The sequence below is a fragment of the Acanthochromis polyacanthus genome, chromosome 12 (genome assembly GCF_021347895.1).
Source record: "Acanthochromis polyacanthus isolate Apoly-LR-REF ecotype Palm Island chromosome 12, KAUST_Apoly_ChrSc, whole genome shotgun sequence".
NCBI lineage: Eukaryota > Metazoa > Chordata > Actinopteri > Pomacentridae > Acanthochromis > Acanthochromis polyacanthus.
This window is the reverse complement of record NC_067124.1, coordinates 28,326,277-28,340,954: the sequence shown is the minus strand read 5'-3', so window position 1 is coordinate 28,340,954 and position 14,678 is coordinate 28,326,277. Positions and strand designations below refer to the sequence as shown.

At 38.8% G+C, this 14,678-nt stretch overlaps 1 protein-coding gene and 1 long non-coding RNA gene across 3 annotated transcripts in view; one reads left to right on the top strand and one right to left on the bottom strand.

The window, feature by feature from the left end:
• The window catches only part of LOC127536585 (uncharacterized), a 47,147-nt gene that overhangs the window by 23,483 nt on the left and 8,986 nt on the right, over positions 1–14,678 (top strand). The gene's annotated exons all lie outside the window — the stretch shown is intronic.
• gabbr1a (gamma-aminobutyric acid (GABA) B receptor, 1a) overlaps positions 1–14,678 on the bottom strand; it is a 132,936-nt gene that overhangs the window by 111,517 nt on the left and 6,741 nt on the right. For both annotated transcript variants that reach the window (XM_022199160.2, XM_022199159.2), the window contains exon 4: positions 5,319–5,457. In XM_022199160.2, coding sequence (XP_022054852.1) covers positions 5,319–5,457 — 139 coding nt within the window. The remainder of the gene's footprint in view (positions 1–5,318; positions 5,458–14,678) is intronic.

Genomic DNA, 14,678 nt, shown 5'->3' with positions numbered 1-14,678 from the left:
ATAATCAGTGAGTTTTAGAACATAAATCCCTCCAGTCAAAGCTTTTTATCCAGTGTTCATTATCAACTGATCTTATCTGCATTGTTCAAAGCTTTTAAAATGAGAGTTTACAGTATTTTCTGACTTTACTGTTAGTCATTTGTCAATATTTACAACAAGGTCACACTTTTTGTGAACATTTTTAATGGTTCAGATTGCTTTATGTCAGTAATGTTCCTTTACAGCTGCAGCTATTTTAGTCTAGATTTTACACAGTAAGCATTTATGAAATACGAACTGTAAGAGTGTAAGGAAACACGCTTACAGAAAAAAAAAAATCACCTGAAACTGCAGCTCCCTGTTGGATTTGCAGATTCATGTAATGAATTTCAGCTCATAGTTTCACTGTCTGGCAACAACTTTACCGTTCTGGATCACTCACAGCTCATCTTTCAGCCAAATCCGGTTGCTATTTTCAGAGTTAAAACACTGTACAGTACCCGCTCTGCACCGAGCGCCAAAAAGACAAACATAGTGAACATAGAGGAGCCAGATATTTCCCTCAGGAGCTGGTAGACGCCAAAATCAGAGTTAAAACACAGTGAAGACTGCACTTACATTCACCAGACGGACACAAACAGAGCTCCACATAAATACTAACATTGCTCTGTAGATGCTGGATGAGTAAATAAGCAACTCTTTCAGGGTTTTTCTGGCTCAGAACAGGCCTTTAGGGAGTAACTGTGCACAACAGCAAGCATAACTCCACATACAGTAAAGGCAACGAGTCTGTGTTATTTGGCAGAAATCAGTGCGTCTATTTCTGTCAATTTGATGAACAAGAATGCCTATTATGCTAGAGTAAATGAAACCCCAATTAAGAAAAACTGGTTAAACCAAATGATTTTCTACAAATTCTCAGTTCTTAGCAATTTGCAAAAAGTCCTCTAAGTAGGGAAACTCCTGTCTTTGCTGTCAAAACAACCGATGTTATTTTACTGTAACAGTGGCTTTAATGTGATGATGTTGAATAGGCAGACAGGATGCTTAGGACTGTTCAGTCACAGCTCTAACAGCATGAATCTGTCAGCAATAAAAACTCAGTGCACTCTCCCTGCTGTAACCCGGTGACAGCAGACATATGCACCAATGCTAATTTAGTCTGGAGCCTCTCAGTTCATTTTCAATTTCCAAGGGGGTGTTATCAACTGGTGCAGATAACTACGCTTTTCTGTACAGTCAACTTGTCAAACACGCCCAATATCAGATAAAAAGTTGTGACTGACTCTGCATAGAAATATTGCAAGTCACTATAACATTTAATATCCTGATAGCAAATAGAACATTTCAGATAACCACCATGTTATTCTCCCTGGGACAGGAAACGTCACTTTTATCGTGTGTTTGGAATTACAGATATTTGTGATTTAGCTGCTTCCCATCGTCACTCATAGGGAATTCAAAGACAACTTTGGATTGTTGGGTTTTCTGTTCTCTGTTTAGAATTCATCGGGAGTGTACCTTACTATGTTGAACACTGTGGGGTGACTTATGTTGTGAATTTAATTGAATATCTGCAACTGAATTATGACTAGTTGCAATTACAGTTTCGGATATCTATAGTTTGATTCTGACCCGTCAAACTACTGAGATCATTCAACAACGGAAGGCCAGTTAATCAAAACAGAAAACAAAAAAAAAGACCAGAGAAGCAAAAGCAGAGAAATATAGCTAAATATGGTAAAAGATTTAAAAAGTAAGTCAATGCAAAAACATCAGATCAAATATTAACAGCACCAAAAATTCCGTATCCAATTAAAGGGAAAAGAATAAGTGGAGCAAAAGAAAATAGAGTTTAAAAGCATAAAAACGAGCACAGAAACAGCACAAATGATAGTAAATAAATAGGTGAATTAATCAATCAATAAATAAAAGGTGAAAGGAGACTGAAACAAACAAATAAAATATTAAAAAATAGATGACATCGCATATTATCAAGTGTAGAAAAATGGGTTTTAAGAAGTGATTTAAAAGACAATGATTCACCAAGACTGTCTCCTCTTGAAAGTGTAGTTCAAGATCAAGATTTCACCTCAGTTAAAGATACCTGCATTGTCCCTTTCAGATATATTAAATTAAGTTTGATAAAAAAAAAAAATCAAATCAAAGTCTGAATAATTTAGTAGATGTGTCAAAATAGACAGATGTCGTAGATGGTCAAAATGTAATTTCAGTTATCTTGAATTGTACTTCAGACTGGGCAAAATGGCATTTGAGGTATATGTAGTCATGTCAGAAGCTACAGCAAATAAGATGGATGCAGCTTATTATTCAAAAATACTCTGGCACTGCCGCTGTGACCACAACAAGCTGCTTCAGCACCATACTGAAGCAGCCTGAGGTTGAAGTTTCACTACATTTAATCAAAAGTTGATGCACAAAGCTCTTGTTCTCCACAAACTGTGCTTACATTTTAACGGTGCGCTTCTCCTGAGCACCGTCATGCACAACAATTCAGACTATCTGCAGCTTTTATACTGACTAAGGAGGGCAGAAGAATTTTAAACAAAAAATGTCTTAAAAATGCAGGTCAGCGTTAGTTTGAAAAGTAAAAGGCTTTTATTTTGGTGGGCTTGTTTCTTCTTTGGGGTGTAGACACAAAGAAAAATGCAGAGGTAATACTCCTAAAGGTTTGTTTCCCTTAAACTGTGTGTAAAAACTGCTCAACCCGATTTCCTCATTGAAGATACTAAATGTCGTTGCCATTGTTGAGTGCATCTGTGTTTGAGGTTTCATCTTATTTACATGTTGATCAAAATGTTTGTTTCTAACTGCAGATTTTATCCTCCTCCGTCGACACCATCCTTAACTAGGAAAGTGTTTTTACCAGACTCATTTTGTGCTTCCTGTGTTTTATTTGTCGGATCTCGAAGCCACAGAGAGAGAAAATGATGCAGATTTTCAGACACCTGTGATGATTGCAGCTCTAATTACTGTTTCTTTGTGTCTCTAAACCCCAAAGAAGCTGCGACAGGTGTCCGTGTTTTTAATGCCTCCAACCTTTTACTTTCCAAACCCACACCGAGTGTCTGCACCTGGATTTTTTAGGACATTTTTTTTCGGTTATAATTCTTCGGTGCCTTAATCATCATTTCTTTCCACAAGCACTGATGGTTTGAGAGGCGCCATCAGTGGTGTCATGTTTTTTGTACTATTTTGACGAATCCAGTTTGAATTACAGATATCTTTAACTCTAGATGTTCATCTGGGTCCAAAGTTAAACCTGCTCAGCAACAACCAATGCAAGTAGCTATCAGGGGAGCAGCATTTAGCACTTAACTAAACATGTTGAGACCAAAACCAGGGCTTAAACTTCCTCATTTAATACTTTTTCTAACTTTAAGCACTTACTGCAGCTGCCGTTACAAAGTACAGATAGTTTCATGCAGTATGAAGGCTATCAGGACATACTACTTTGGCAAAATACTGCATATGACAGTGTGTAGTGTGAAATGAGCTGACATCTGTTTATACTCATGTGAGACAACACAATGCATGTGACGTCATGACGTTTGTGGGTCAGTACATCCAGAAAAGCTTGCATACTGCCAAAACTGACTGAATATAGTAGGACATTCACAGATTTGTGGCAGACTACATTTGATGTATTATATACTGGGACATGTTAAATCTGTTTGGTGCTATATAGAGTGGTGGTTTGGATATTAGAACACACCAAGTCAATATTGTACTTCTACTAACCAAATGTGACCTCAAAAGAGCGCTAATGTTGTCCTGCAGCTGCTGAAGGTGGAAATAGGCAACTCTTTGCTACCAGGTTCACCATTTTAACTTAAATAAGCTAATCTCACAACTTGTTTGTGGCCACAAACATTCTGTTATTGCAAAAATAAACAGGGTCTGATTTAATTAATCAATGCTCCAATTTTCTTGAAAGTAACAAAAACGAACCAAATAAAAAACACAACTGTATAAACGGACAAAGAAATCAACCGATTTCAAACTTTCCACTGGTCCTTGAACATCTCATATAGCCTAGCCGCGCTAGACCCATGCTCTGAAGACGCAAGGGTCTAGGCACGCTCGACAGGGAAGGTTGTCTATCAAATCACTCTGCAGCAATTGGGTAGGTATACAACCAATCAGCGCTACGAATAGGCTCCTAGAGCGCCGGAAATCAGAGGATGCGGTAGTTCGGTGAAGCCTTATTTATACAGTCAATGGGTGAAGCTCAAGTATATTACAGACATGTTAACAGAAAGATTATTCAGAGTCGGTGCTAATGGAGCTCAACGACTGTTGTCGTTTTTGTTGTTGACCCTGGCAGAGAATTAAATTCGTTGCCGTGGGTTGTCTAGCGCGGCTAGGCTAGTTGTTTCCGGTTGTTTCTGTCAGAATCGTTGCGCCTCTGTCGTCACTTAGTTACACCCGCCTTCTGACTCTACACTTCATGGTGATTCCTACGGCCAGTTTTAGGAGCATCCAGCCTCGAGCCTTATGGAGGGTAACTAGACCCACCCTGGCAGAGAATTAAATTCGTTGCCGTGGGTTGTCTAGCGCGGCTAGGCTACATCTCATATGCAATGTACAGTAAACTAGATGCATAGAAAAAATAACCAAGTCTAAGCTTAAAATACTGATATTTCACTGTTTTCTTCTTGCCTAATTTAGAACCTCAACAAAAATGAACAGTTTGCTTGAGATTCTGTACAAAACTATAAATTCTGAACATTTGAAAAGAGGGAAAATAAAACATACTGGATCCATAAAATAAATGCAGCATGGCTCACAAACAGTAAACAGAGGAGCAAGTTGTTGGAAGATACATGCAGCATGATGGAATATCTTACCAGATCTGTTGTGGTAGAGGCTGTCAAAATGAAATATCTATCTTGGTACAAACTGTGGTTGATTCGACTTCTTCAAAATTTGGGTAAATCAAGTAATCAAAGAAATTCAACTTTTGTGATGATTTGTGTTAGTTCCCTCTACTTCTATCCATGGTTGTGTTGTTTCCACTGAGATGTAGGACTGAAAGTGCGCAAAAAAACACCCAGAAGCTGCTCGGGGTTCAGAGAATTCAGGCTGCGTCAGTTTACTGCAGGTGGTAAAACCGAGCGTGAAAGTGAACGTTGCGCCTTATCTGACACTTTGCTGTGTGTGTAGTGTAAATGGGGAAGGTGGCAAAGAGCTGAGATTTCATTTTATTGTTTTAATTTGATGATGCCAAGTATTATAAGAGAAAAGATTGTCTAGGAGGGGAAAAAAGGACAGATAAGAGAACACTGAGGAAGAAATCTGACCAAATAAGGACTTACAACATCTGCTGTGCTGCGTCATGTCCGTCCATGTGCCGTTGGGCAAGCACTTCCTGACCTTGGGTCCCACGATCACCCGGTTCCCTCTGCAGATGTACTCTATCTCATAATCCACCGGCAGGATCTGCACACTGCGGATCTGCGAGGGAGTCAGGAACAGAGGGGGATCGGGGGAAGAAGGAGAGACAGTAATTAAAGCATGATTGATGCTCTCTCGTACCAGTATTTCTCATCCACTTAGGGACCCTCTTCATTCTGTGTCGGAGCAGTTAGACTCTGGTGCCATATGGCTGCGACAATGAAGCCGTAGCAGGGAAAACATTTCAGAGCGATGCTGTCTGAATTGATGTGCTGTCACACTCGGAATTACATCTTCTCTGAGCTTGGAGAGGAGGGAAACATGAGCCCGTCGAGGTTTTATGTTTCAATTTTATGTCATTCTGTGTGCATTTCACTCATATAAGCTTACATGCGCTTGAATGTTTCATCCTTCTTATATTTTAAAACTGCATCAATCTCTGCCCTCTGATTTCATGCAAGCTCAGAAATCTATTTTGCTTATTGTTACTCCACTTGGATGCTCGCACATTCATCATTCTGCGCAGCGAAGGTCGGAGTTTGACGCCAGAAGGCTGTTTTCACATTGATCTGCTGAGGGAGAAAGTTTGTCTCTGCTCACGTCAAAGATGATTTCACCTCCTCACAAAGAGTCTGGAGGCTTAAACAAGGAGACATCTTAACTGATACATCACCACTGAGTCTGAATTATTTAATGAAAGAGAAGAAGTGGGTTTTTTGACTCATTAATTGAACTCTTTTGTGGATAAAAGCAGAGTAATGAAGCAGATCTTAAAATTAGCATGCAGCAGTTGATTCTATAATAAAATAATGGTGACATGAAGATAAAATTGGACAGGATTTATATCTGCAGCTTTGTTTGCTGTAATTTATGGCTACTTCTTGCAACCTACATATTATTCAGCATCCAGAGGTTCATTCAGTACCTAAACTGTACATAAAATACAGATGTAGCACTGTGATGTTACCTATTGGTTTGTAAACGAGTTTGGAATCTTGATTTTTAAAAGACAAGTGAGAGTCGGATAAGATAGACACTTTTCACACCAATACAGCAATGACTTGTCAATCAAAGCAAAGCCCCGCCTTGAAACATACTCTGCTTTACTGTCTTGTTTATTGTTTACCTTTGAATGGGACCATAATTTACTAATTTAACACCACGATGTATAAACTCATCGGAAAATATTCACTGAGTAACAAATAGAGTGAAAATCGACTAATTTTCTCACAGACTTCTATACAATCTGACTTCTTTTTACAACCAGAGGAGTCGCCCCCTGCTGGCTGTTAGAAATAACGCAGTTTTAACGCTTCACATTTCAGACCCGGGGGCTATGTTGCTCAAACCCACAACTCTATTTTGAAAGATACCAACATTTCCAAACATACAAAACATGTCAGGCTGAAAACAGAAGAACTCTGTGTACGATGATGCAGCAGACACCTAATGAAATGGCACAGCTGTGTTTGAATAAAACTACCAGAAAAGGATGGGGTTTTTTACCCATTAAGAGGAAACAAGGAAAAACCATCAACTCAAGATCCACTGAGTAGTCTTTCGTGATGACGAAAGGTGTGAACAATCCAGCTAAAGACCCCATCCACCAGTGAAACTCGTGTTTTTTTTATACCTAGCAAACATGTTGATTTGTGTTTTTATGTGATCATGAGCAAACAAGTAGTCAACACCAGGGCATCGTGTTTCTACTTTGAAACTGAAGCCTACTGATTCATAAACACAGATTCAGACCTGATGAGTTTCATACATAACAGATTTAAAGAACAGCAAGCAGAGTGGGACTGTCTGAGTCATCATTATTCAGAACTGGTTTTCAGTTTGAACATGTATGGATAAATTGCTCCAATATCTAAAACATTTAAATACAAGAGGAGATGAGTTTTGTTAAATTGGAGTCCAGAGAGGAGAGTTTTCAAAAATAACAACTATATCAAGAGGAATCTGGAAGAACTGGGTGTAAAATGATGCATCAGGATAAAGAAAAGTACTCCACCTAAATACATTTTCAGGTTCTTTTTCAGTGGATGGAAGTAGAGCAAATTATCCACTGATGAAGACGATGAAATCCAGTTAAAAACTATTTAAAGCTGCTTGAAAATATAAGTGGTTAAAATCAGAATAATCAGAATTAGTGCAGGAGAGGCTGAGATATCCTGATTTAGAATTTCAAATACATGACAAGCACTAAAACCTCTGGATTCTACATTTCTCTCAATGCAGTCTAATAATGCAATTCCTCCCATTTCTTCTTTCTTCTGACGGGTCTCATTTTCTCCAAAGCTCCAAAGCAATGCAGACACCAAGCTGGTTCTCAGAATTATTTCAACCAGTCTTCTCTAGAGGCTCTGGGGTTCAACTGTGGTCTCAGAGCGCCTTGTTGAAGCAAAGAAGGCAAAAGGCCAGGCCAGATTCATGAATGCAGCTCTGAGTAGACAGATGGGGAACAGTGTGACTGTCCTAATGCAACCTTTTCCAGAGGAGTGAAGATCAAGACATGCACAGAAGGGTTTCTGAATGGAGGAGCTTGGTCCATCTTCTTCCAGCGTGACACAGCATGAGAAAAATCTATTGATTTTGAACCTTAAAGCATGTAAACATATTGCGGGGGAACCTGTAAATGTACACAGTATGGGGCTTTTTAAGTGAGAGTGCATGTAAAGACTTGGACATGTTTTCCTATTTGCATCTTCAAATCTAATTGTGTTGTTAGTTAAATAACTGATCAGGTATCTCATCAAAGTTAATCCTAATTGGATGCTGATACTGAAAGCTTTTTTTTTTTTTTTTGTCTTTGGCCTTTAGGAGACGTGTTGCTTTTCCCAGCTATAATCTACAGAAGTGGATTAATTTGAATGTTTTTTCATTAACAAAAGACAGTATAACTTTTTAATTTTTTAATTATGTAATAAATAATAGTATAAATAATGTTTTTAAGCTTTTTTTTGCAGGGATAACTGTCCAACAGATGCCTGAATTGTTGGATGTGTCATTAGCTTTACATCAATATATGTGCTGAGTCCTGTTTTTGGCCACTCTTGGATTTAAAGCTACTAAAATCTGTAAATTCGACATGAATGCATGTTTACACGGTTATGTGTGAGGAGTTAAATTATGAGATTTGACAGAGACAAGAAGGACCTCATATTAACTGCATCTTTATCAAACTAGTCCATAAACATTTAACTGTGCAGCTCATTTAGGAAATTTATGCTCTGACTTGTGGTTTTTACAGCGTCTCCCACTGATTTTATATTAGGTCTTGAATTTATAATGGAAGGAGAATGACTCACCCAGGTTGAAACCTACCCAACTCCTCTGATATACATTGGTCTACTTATTCTGTTCAAACTTTAATGCGCACGCAAGAACTTGAACCGTGTATTGTTGTTTATCTGCTATGGTTCTGGAGCACTAGAGACTGTTTTACAGCCTTTCAACGAGGAGCAGAAGTGGATTTTCCAGTGAACAAATTAAACCTAAACTGCGCCCGGTACAACAGTTTTAACACTTGAAGCACATATCACACCTTAAAACGTAGCCACAAGCCTCCTCTCTCTCGCAATGTAAACAGAGAAGCCCCTCAGGACTTACAGTTGTTCAGATCTGAGCTTTAATTGATAGGTAGAGCAGTGCCAAGCTCTCATTCGCTGCCAAATAAAGTGACTCATTTTCCAACAGATTCTCTCCTGATTTGAAAGACTTCATGTTGTACATATTTCTACAACAAAATGTTCACGTGCTTTAATGTTCAAAAACATATTATTTTTCTAGGGCTGTAAATTGTTGTAGGGCCTCAGAGAAATATCAGACATCCAAGAAGACAGGAGAAACAGGTGTATTGCATTTTGGAGGTTTTCCAGCTTATTGCAGACACTAAATCAGGATATCTCAGTCCCTCATACAATGATTTTGAGTTTAACCACAACAACATTAACATCAGCAGCTTTAAATGTTTCTTAACCCTTTAAGCTTCAGTCAATTCCAGCCGTTTTCAGTACAAAAAAATCGCTAATATTCTATTTTTAAATAAAAAAAAATTACGAAAAATACAGGGAATATTGGACGGGCATCGCGAGGTGCATTTCCTTGAAAATGACCGATTCGGGGATTTTATACCGACTTCAGGACATGTTTTGGATAAAATAGTTTACTGGCTTGTGTCATCTGGATGTAAAAGGTTGGATTATGGCCGTTTTTTGTGGAATCTTTTTTTTGTGTGTAATCATGAACCCGGAAATGTGAGTCCCGCTGTGTGCGTTGAAGCCGTGTATAAAGAACGGATGGATGAATATTTGTTTTTGTCGGACAAATGTGTTTTTCTCACCCGCTGTGGTAATCGCATCTGAAAGTGGTATATCCCGCGGATTCATGAGAATCTAAGCTTTCCATCGGCGTATAGTGTTTGTATAATGTGTTTGCAGCCGTCGGACATTCTTGAAATTCCTATGCAAATTAGTAGGTGTACCGCCGGCGGTACACTGAAGCTTAAAGGGTTTTAACTAGATTTCAAAATTTTGCATCCCTGATGAAGACCAAGAAAAAAGCAACAAAAAGGTGGACTTTGGGTTGAGGATTTTTCTCTATCTTGACACATCATTTGCAAACAGTTCTCCCCAATTCGTCCTGACATATTTGGGGGTTTTTTTGTGCAAAATTTTGGGTTTTCGCGAGAATAGAGATAAAGTTGTGATTTATAGGAATTTTAAGCATACAGGTGGACACAACTGTGGGTCTAGAAAGTGAAGCCAATGCAGAAGGGCCTTCAGGTGCCTCTCTGGTCTTTGATTGAACCCCTAAAAACTCATGTCTGCGTATCAAAGTTGCATATTTAGAAATTTTTCATAAAAATAATCTCTTACGGCCTTTAAATTTCTAAAATATTGGAGTAATTCAGCCATATGAGTTGGAGGGGTACATAAATAAAACACATACATAATAAAAAACAAGAAGAATGATACAGAAAGACCCACCCTGCAAGCTGACAGCATCTATTTCTTAAGTTTACAACATATGAAATCACAGAGGGCCCTGCAACAGACCTGCACCCGATGTCAGCTGGAATAGGCTCCAGCCCCCCGTGACCCTACAGAGGATTTAGCGGTGTATAGATAATGGATGGATGGAAATCCCAGAGGTCTGAATCTATGTTTTTGAGACTGTCATCCATTTCACCACCTTCATTATTTGATGTAATTTGCTCTGCTTCCATCCACCAATGAAAAAAGCGACAGAAAAAGGTACTGATTTGGCTTTAAATTCAGGATTTTTCTCCTTATCTTGATGCATCATTTTTTACACAATTCTCCCACATTCATCCTAACATACTGGGCATTTATGGAAACTTTGGGATCAGGAATGTGTGAACAACATGTAGATAGATGTAGCCTCCGGGTTGGAAAACTTAAGCCACTACAGAGAGACTTTAAAATTCCTCACCGGTCGCTACTAAACCTCTAAAAACCCATCTGTGTGTACCACATTTAGAAGTTTTCCCCTCAAAATAGCTCAGATACTGAAGTGTTTTTTCTCAAACTCTGCTTTGCTGCGGCACTTCTGTCTGAAATGCTTCTGTCTCTTTAAAGGTTAGAGCTCGAGTGAGGAAACAGTCATGAGAGGCTGCTTTTCATTCTTTGTTTGAGGGTCAAACTATCTGCTAGACCTGCATTATGTAAGTACTAACATGGTGATGCAGAAAAGTAACAGAGAAGAAGTCTGGACTTCCAATGAGGCATCTGCTTGCACAAAATAAAGCTGCAACACCCTAAAAAGCAGAAGAGGAGCTGTGTAAGCCACTTCTTCTGTTGCTACCACTGGGCTGATTATTTTCTCTTGACATAATGTGAACCTCAGCAACTCAGGGTTTGATCTAATCATGTATACAAACAAAACAAGCACAGATTTCAGCCATTGCTCTGGGCAGATCCGTCATCAGGGCCTGATAAGCAGAGCCACTGCAGATGAACACTGTTCGCCCTCAGATGATTTCCATCTCATTGCGATGTCAGAGAGTGAAGTGACTGTTTGCTCTGCTGAAGAGCCTCTGAGGAGCTGCTGGTGAATAACTAAAGTGAAGCATGATTTCCATCAAAATGCCCAGGTTCCATGTTAACAAATCAGATTGCTTTAAATTCAGCTCACCACTCGCTGATCTGCAGCATCATCCACAAACTACTCCACCAAACGAGATAAAAACCTGAAGCTCAGAGCTGTATGGCTCCTCCAGTCAGCAGCACCCATAGACTGTATAATGAAGATGGAAGTAGCCAGTAGCTACCCTGAAGTTACCCACAACACCTGACACACAGCTACTTCTACTGGTGCTTTCAATGTCCCAAAACAAAGCAGCGCAGCCTGTTGGTCGGAGGAGTGAACCAAAACTACACAAATACACAGTGCAGTGAGGGTTGAATATTGGCACCCACCACATATTCACATTTTATTTTTGGATTTATTTTTTTTTATCTCAACACAAATATGACATGAAAATATCATTTCAAGGTCCAGTGCACACAACTGATGCAAGATCTGAACTGAGTTAACAACACAACAACTGAGGAATTAAAAAAACTAAAAACAACAGAAAATAAAATGAATGAATGAAAGGAACTAAAATGACGACTGTTGTCACAAAACATCCCTCATAGCCTGGTCACTTGCAACAAATACATTACAATCAAACTTGCTTCACATGTTTGAATTGAGAAGAAGAAAGTATCTATCTATCTATCTATCTATCTATCTATCTATCTATCTATCTATTGTGGCTGTCAGGTTTGGTAGATTTATTAACTTTAACCTGCATTAGGTCTTGGATATTCACAGGATGTGTTTTCTCCCATTCTCTGTTAATTAATATGCAGTCAGTGGTGATGGATTCACAGGGACATCAAATAACTTTCAAGGAGTTTTGAAAATATTTAAACATCCAGAAAGTGTGGATAAGAGTTTCTATTTCACATTTGCACTTAGCAAACCTCAAATTCACATCCAGAAAAATCTTGGCTAATTGTTCTTTAGTTTAATGAATGCAGTGAAAAAAATAGAAGTCCATATTGTGCATATGTAGATGAATTGAGTGCCGCGTTTCCTCATCCAGTTGCTAATTTCCATTATTTTTAATTATAGACAAGAAAGGGCAATCAAGAAGAGAAATTAGCTCCTCTACTTGAATAACCACGTAGCCAGAATGTTATCTAACATAGTTTCATTTGGTAGATGAGTAAACTGGGTCAGATTACACACGTGGACAAAATTGTTGGTACCCCTCAGTTAAAGAAGGAAAAACCCACAATTCTCACTGAAATCACTTGAAACTCACAAAAGTAACAATAAATAAAAATTTATTGAAAATTAAATAATCAAAAACAGCCATCACTTTTGAATTGTTGATTAACATAATTATTTAAAAAACAAACTAATGAAACAGGCCTGGACAAAAATGATGGTACCTCTATAAAAGATTGAAAACTATTTGACCAGAGTGACATGATTAACTCAGGTGTGTCATTTAATTGACATCACAGGTGTTTCCAAACTCATAATCAGTCAGTCTGCCTATTTAAAGGGAGACAAGTAGTCACCCTGCTGTTTGGTGAAAAGGTGTGTACCACACTGAACATGGACAACAGAAAGCGAAGGAGAGAATTGTCCCAGGACATCCGAAAAAAAATTATAGACAAACATCTTAAAGGTAAAGGCTATAAGACCATCTCTAAACAGCTTGAAGTTCCTGTGACAACAGTGGCTCATATTATTCAGAAGTTCAAGACCCACGGGACAGTAGCCAACCTCCCTGGACGTGGCTGCAAGAGGAAAATTGATGACAAATTGAAGAGACGGATCGTTGGAATTGTATCCAAAGAGCCCAGAGCAACCTCCAAAGAAATTAAAGGTGAACTCCAAGGCCAAGGTACATCAGTGTCAGATCGCACCATTCGTCGTTGTTTGAGCCAAAGTGGACTTCATGGGAGACGACCAAGGAGGACACCACTGCTGAAAAAAACTCATAAAAAAGCGAGACTGGAATTTGCAAAAATGCATGTTGACAAGCCACAAAGCTTCTGGGAGAATGTCCTTTGGACAGATGAGACCAAACTGGAGCTTTTTGGTAAGGCACATCAACTCTATGTTCATAGACTCAAAAACCAAGCATACGAAGAAAAGAACACTGTCCCTACGGTGAAACATGGAGGAGGCTCAGTAATGTTTTGGGGCTGCTTTGCTGCATCTGGCACAGGGTGTCTTGAAAGTGTGCAAGGTACGATGAAATCTGAAGATTATCAAGGCATTCTGGAGAGAAATGTGCTGCCTAGTGTCAGAAAGCTTGGTCTCAGTCGCAGGTCATGGGTCTTCCAACAGGACAACGATCCAAAACACACAGCCAAAAACACCCAAGAATGGCTGAGAGAAAAGCGTTGGACTATTCTAAAGTGGCCTTCTATGAGCCCAGATCTGAATCCCATTGAACATATGTGGAAGGAGCTGAAACATGCCATTTGGAGAAGACACCCATCAAACCTGAGACAACTGGAGCTGTTTGCTCATGAGGAGTGGGCCAAAATACCTGTTGACAGCTGCAGAACGCTCATTGACAAATACAGAAATCGTTTAATTGCAGTGATTGCCTCAAAAGGTTGTGCAACAAAATATTAAGTTATAGGTACCATCATTTTTGTCCAGCCCTATTTCATTAGTTTGTTTTTTTAAATAATTATGTTAATCAACAATTCAAAAGTGATGGCTAATTTTGATTATTTAATTTTCAATAAATTTTTATTTATTGTTACTTTTGTGAGTTTCAAGTGATTTCAGTGAGAATTGTGGGTTTTTCCTTCTTTAACTGAGGGGTACCAACAATTTTGTCCACGTGTGTAGTTCAAGCAAAGTTTCTAACTTGTAAATATCTACAGAAATGGTTGTTTATGAGATTATATTTCTGTTTCAACTCAGTGAATGAGGTAAAACTGCCACTGATATGTGTTCAACGTGCACATCCTGTCCAGATTTCTATCTTTCAGTTAAGTGTTGTGTACTCGCTGTTGTAATGGTCCCTGGTTCTTCTTCTTCACCGATATAAAAACTGCTGGTCTGATCATTGTTTTACTTACAGACTCCTTCATTTTACCAGCCAAACAATAACTCAACAACATATTGTCACACTCAGCTTCTCCTGATGATGCACCCAGAGAATTATACTTTTCATTAAGAAATGTCCATTAGTGGCCCTTTTCTGTGAGTTTTGTTGGCTCAGTGAATAACAG